Source organism: Entamoeba histolytica, genomic scaffold, assembly GCF_000208925.1.
Source record: "Entamoeba histolytica HM-1:IMSS scf_1104750517067 genomic scaffold, whole genome shotgun sequence".
Classification (NCBI taxonomy): domain Eukaryota; phylum Evosea; order Mastigamoebida; family Endamoebidae; genus Entamoeba; species Entamoeba histolytica.
In genome coordinates this window covers 1-6,512 of record NW_001914891.1, presented here as the reverse complement: position 1 = coordinate 6,512, position 6,512 = coordinate 1, and the positions used below count along the sequence as shown (strand labels likewise).

Sequence of the window (6,512 nt, the reverse complement as noted above, 5' to 3'; positions counted from 1 at the left end):
TATCAAAAAGAAATGATGTGATTTAATAATATAAATAATACTAATTTTACAAATGCAATGTTGAAATAATAGAATTAATTTAATTTAAACAATGAAGTATTGTTATTAAAGATATTTTTATTCAATATTTATGATAAAACAATAAATTAATATTATTTATGATAATTTCTTTCTATCTTTCACTTTTTGTTTATTTTATTTCAATATATTGTGATACTCTTCTTTGAAAAAAATGAAAGAATAAAATATAAATGAATATTCAAAGATGAATTGTAAAATGATAAATTAATACAAATCAAAAATAAAATAATCAATGTTTTGATTATTATGAATAATAAAAATAAGATATTCAATGTTAAAATTAAGAATAATATTCAACGAAATACTGTTAAAATGAAATAAATAGAAAATTCAAATACAATCAAATTATTTGATATATTGATAATGATGAATAAATTAATAAATAATACTTATTTAGAATATTATTTTATAGATGAATAATAGAAATGTCAATGAATATATTGATATTGATTGATTTAATACATATACAATTTAAAACAAATTTCATCAACAAGTTATATTGCAATAATTTATAATTTCATTTTTAATAGAAATGATGAATAATAATGTAGAATGAATATAAATTTAATTATATTCTTTATTTTATTTTAATAACAAATAACAATATTATTAAATTTAAATCAAATTATAATATAATAATGATAGTAAATATGAAACTGGAACAAAAATAATCAAAGAAAAAATGTATCTAAATAATTTACCAAAAAGATGCAAAAAAATTTGCATCCATAGAATATTCCACTTATTATATTTTGCTCATAAAATAAAAAAATTACTTAATTAAGTGTTAATAGATTTTTCATATATTCTTCCTAGTTTAGCCGAGATTAATCCCTAAGCTGTTTAAAAAAGAGTAATCTTTTTCTTTAACTTATCATTTATGTTTTTCTTGCAAATTGAGAAAATCACTTCTTTGTTTTATTTTTTCCTATTAATTTCTTCTCATCCTTCTTCTGCTTAATTCTTCTTTTTATCCTTTTGTTTATTTTCTGTCTTAATTTTAAACATTTTCTTTTTCCTTTTTTCTTAATTTTATGAATGAGAGAAGAGACTATTTCATTCCCATTATATTATTATGTTTAATTTTCTTTTAGTTTTACCCACACTTTAGTAGTTCCTTATATTACACCATGTAATATTCTATCATAATATCTTGCTACACCCTTTGCAGTTTTACCTAATACATTTCTAATTCAAATACACCGTCATAACCAGATAATAACTGAGAGAGTCAAAACATGAATTATATTAATGTTTGTGTGTGGTGTTTCAGACATGCTGTATTCTATCTCCCAAAAAAATAAATACATAATGAAAGAAAATTGAAATAGTTGAAATAAAAAGGTAATATTTTTATATATCAGAATCAATACCTCACTATTCAATGGTATTATGACTTCAAAACAATGATGTTTGAAACGATAAATCAATGAAAGAGTAATAACGATAAAAATAAAGGAATAAATATGAGAGAAATTGGAATGAAATAGGTAATAATTCGATGAGTTTTATTTGTTTTTAAACCAAAGAAATTCATTACAACAAAAAATGATAAAAAGGAATGAATAAGAAGTAATTAACAATGTAAAATTACAATGACGAAAAGTATATTATAAATTTATTTCATAGATATGTAAGTAACAATAAAAATGAAGTGAAATATAAAAAAACTGAATAAATTACAAAAAAACAGTGTTTTGTGTCGAAACAAATAATGTTTATAAGAAATAACCAATTAGAAAAGAAGTAATACATTTAAAAAAAACGATATATTTGGCATAACAGTTTGTATTTAAACAAATAACATATTAAACATTAAATTTCAAAAGTAATAATAAGATTTTATTTGAACGGAAAATACCTTGCAACTGAAAAACTAACTTCACAAGATAAATTGAAAACAGTTAGAGAGAAATTAAAAGGAAAATGTATGATTCACATCCCTTTTTAACAAAAGATGAAGAGTGTTTTACTAATGAAGATATAATAAGTAATGAATAAATTAATCGTAAAGAAGAGAAAAAATACATAAAAATGATCGAAATGAAGTAAAACTAATAGAAAATCTTAAGACATAATTTGAATAGACAAAAACATCACCAAATAAAGATACACCAAAAATGAATAAAAGAAAAGAAATATATAAACAATTAAGTTATTACCGAGACAAAGTTAAAAAAGAATCAAAATTATACTTTTACTGTAAGTATAACAGCACAAAAAAGACTGACGAGGGGAATATGTAACTAACTATTTGTATTGTCATAAAATATGTCATTATCCATGTTACAATAGATGAGATATGAAAAATTACGCTTGAATTGGAAGTAATGGACATTGATAAGTATATGTGTGTCAGTATATACAACAAGTAAAGTCAGCATATATATGAGAATGTAATAGAGAAAAAAACAAGTAACAACACAAGAAGTACTTGACAGTAGAATGAAAGTAAAAAAGGAGTTGCTGAAGCAGAAAGTGTAATAAAAAAGGTTAGATGCTAAAAGCAAAAAAACAAAAGAAAAGATAGTTTTAATTAAGTGAAAATAAAATAGTATTTGATTAAATAAGGAATAAAAATGATAATGATTAATATTGACAATTAACATCAGTCAGTAAGTTAACTGAAAAGAATAATATTTAAAAAAGCGATTAGTCTCCATTTAGCTAGGAAGAATAGAAACAAGTTGTATTAACAATTAATTAACTAGTTTTCATTTATTTATTTTAAAAAAGAAATGATAAGAAAGAAGAAATAAATCGGAAAATATTTAAAATTTAAACGTAATAATTGAAGATGGGAGAGAAATTAGAAAGAAAAATAAATAACAACAAAATAAATGGAAATAACAGGAAGAGAATAAAAGAAAAAAGAAATAATATAAAAAAGAGAAAAATCAAATAGGGGTAATAAACGCAAAAGACAAAAAGAGAAATAAAAAGAAAATATTCACATGAAATTATATAGATACGAATGAAACAACAATGATGTTTATATAAGAAGATAAAAATAAAGATAGAGTAATAATAACAAAAATGAAAAAGAAAGAAAAGACAACAAACATAAAATGATGAAATGTCATTAATGATAAAAATAAATACAAATAACATTACATTAAGAATGAGAATTTATTTTTAACTTTATGTAACGATAATATAAAAACAAAAATGTGATAAACATCATTGGAATAAAATAGAAAAATATAATTCTTCATTCAACAGTATTTAAAGAAGAAAAAACTAGAAAAAGAACAGAACATGTTTGGAATTGAAGATAGAAAATACTATGGAAAGAGAATACCAGAAAGATACTATGGAATAGCTGATGGATGTTTTAGTGGATGTATTGATTTAATTGAAATCAAAATACCAACAAAAATTGAAATAATAGGAAATTATTGTTTTGAAGGATGTTGTTCATTAAGTGCAGTTACTATACCAACAAGTGTTAGTGAAATAGGGAAATGTTGTTTTAGTGGATGTTCAACACTAAGAAGTATTACAATACCAACAAGTGTAAGTAAAATAGGAGATGGATGTTTTTATGAATGTGAATCATTACAATCAATTAATATATCAACAAGTGTTAAAAGAATAGGAAATTGGTGTTTTAGTTCATGTTCATCATTAACATCAATTAATATACCAACAAATGTTATTAAAATAGGAGAAAGATGTTTTAATGGATGTACATTATTAAAATCAATTAGTATAGAAGATGTAAAATATATAAGTGAAGAAAGAATATTTATGAATGAACCAGTGTTAATTAGTATTGAAATACCAGAAAAATTAAAAATGATAAGTGGGAAGAATATTGAAAAGAAAGATATTAATGAATTTGTTATAACAACAAGTATTAATGAAATAGGAAATGGCTGTTTTTCAGAATGTGAATCATTAAAATCAATTAATATCCCAACAAATGTTAGTGAAATAGGAGAAGGATGTTTTAAAGGATGTAATTTATTAACAACAATTAATATACCAATAAATGTTAGTAAAATAGGAGAAGGATGTTTTGATGGATGTCCAGAAGAATTAAAGAATAACAAAGTACTAAGAAAGGTATATTATCATTATGATGATGGTTGTGTCATTGTTTAAGTGAAGAAGAAATTAATTTAAAATAATTGAATAATTAAAGAATAAATAAATAATAATAATAAAAGTAGTTTTTAATGTTGCAGACACAAATGAGATTAAAGTAGACAATAAACAAACATCAAAAAGCACTAATGAGTATGTTTTGTTGTGATAACAGCAATATTCCATGGCATCAATCATGTTTTTAACTACAATTGTTTTTAACTTCTTTCTCGATGTCAATGTCAATTTTTAATTCATTGATTAATCTAATACTTTCTCTATTTATTAATCCATTTATTGAAATTACTACTCGATTTATTTTGACATCTTTTAATTTTTCTATTTTCATTAGGATATTCTTTAATTCCCTATACATATTTCTTTTCTTCATTTACACTCAATTAATATTGTGATCAGCCACAATAGTCATATCAAATAATAGACTAGTTTGATTCTTTTTATCTAATACATATATGTCTGGTATTTTGTGATATTGTCATTCACTTTTATGCATTATTTGTTTGTTCCATATCATTGTGATGTCTTTATATTTGAACACTGTTTCATATGGAGGTTTTTTATATTGTTTATTTCATGTATATTTTCTTATTAATCAATATAATAATGCATATATTGTCATGTTTCCTCATTTTGGATTTATTATGATAAATACAAGATATTAGAATGTGTTCTACTGTAGCTATCTTGTCTTTACAAAATGGGTAGTATTTCAACATTTTATTTTTCATTATTTTTGCTTTTCTATACCCACAAAATATTGTTCCATCTTGCATTTTAGTTAATTGAAGGAATGCATTCTTTTTATATTGATGGACTTCCATGCTTTCATTGTAGTAGTTTTATCTACTCATTTTGACTCGAACCATCTTCTAAAATATCCACTAATTTGATGACACTTCCATTTTTTGATGTATTTATCAATAATTTCTTTATTTCTACTACTACTACTTCTTTTTCTTTCTTCTTTTCTATCCCTTCATTTATTATTTCTTCTATTTTTGTTTCATTTATTTTATGAATTAGTGTTTTTTAATTCTATTCCATATTCCTTTCTTATTGTACCATCTATCTAATATGTTATTTCCTATTTCACTCTGGTACATTAGTACATTACTGTTCTAACTAATTCAATAACATATTCGTCCCTTATATTTATTAATCATTCATTTCTTCTATAATAACATATAGATTGTCTTTGGAGTTTCCGGCACCAATGTATTTTGCCTTTCTTATTTATTTTCTTATCTCAAAATCAATTTTATCTAGGTCAGTTATTTTCCAATTTACAACTGATGCTGAATATCTGAAGATATTGATTACTTCCGTGTTTATTCTAGTAATATATCTTCTATTACTACTTTCATCAGTGTTTGACATTTTATATTTTAAATAATAATGAAATAATTTAAAGAATGAATAATCATGAATATGAAATCGAATATAATAAAAATAATAAAAATAAAGATAAAATTCAATTTATATAACGTATCAAATATATATAATAACATAAGAAATGAATATAAAATAACATAAACGAATCGAGAATATATTCAAATAAATATAAATATTAAATATAAATAATAAATATAGATATTAAAGAATAACATCAGAAAATAAATTTTCAAAAAAGAAAAAATAAGAAAATATCAGAATAAACAATATATTCTAAATAGTATAATATATTTAAAAATGATATAATGAAATGTCATGAAAAATAAATAATGAATAAATAAAAATGATAAATAAAAATAATTATCAAAAAGAGAAATAACATAAAAACAACATATTATTAATAATAAACATGAAATTAAAAAATGTCATTATAAATTAAATTGTAATTTAAAGATTCATTCACTTCTCTTGAATTAAAATAATAATAAATGAAATAATCAATAAAGAAACTAATTGTTTTATAAAAACAATGAATTACTTCAAATTAACATAAAGAAAATATAATATATATAAACATGAAATATTTAATGAAATAATAATGATACTAATAAATAGTGGTATATAGAAATAAATCATAAAAAATATCCTTAAAAGAATGAATTAATCTCATTAAACAATAGATACAAAAATCATAATTAATCAATTTAATGTAATTATTTTTATTCTTCATTATTTTAAATTGATTTAATTTATTTTCTATCTCTTTCTTTTCTTTATTATTCTGATATTTTCTATAATAGATACTTTTATATTTATTTCTTTATCTTCCAACAATGTACTTATTTCTCAATTCTAATTACTTGTTGTTATTCTGTCAAAATCACAAAAAGAAGAAGAAAAATCGAATGATAATCTTAAAATTAATTTAA

General features: G+C 21.2%; 1 protein-coding gene across 1 annotated transcript, besides 3 other annotated features; it reads left to right on the top strand.

The window, feature by feature from the left end:
• Positions 1-848: 848 nt before the first annotated feature.
• Positions 849-1,360: a repeat region.
• A 1,371-nt stretch (positions 1,361-2,731) lies between these two features.
• Positions 2,732-2,798: a repeat region.
• Positions 2,799-3,339: 541 nt separating this feature from the next.
• On the top strand, positions 3,340-4,188 carry EHI_051290 (uncharacterized protein; the record flags this gene model as incomplete). Its single annotated transcript, XM_646210.1, has 1 exon — positions 3,340-4,188. The coding sequence occupies one exon, from the start codon at positions 3,340-3,342 to the stop codon at positions 4,186-4,188; it is 849 nt and encodes a 282-aa protein (XP_651302.1).
• Positions 4,189-4,223: 35 nt separating this feature from the next.
• Positions 4,224-5,563: a repeat region.
• Positions 5,564-6,512: the final 949 nt, after the last annotated feature.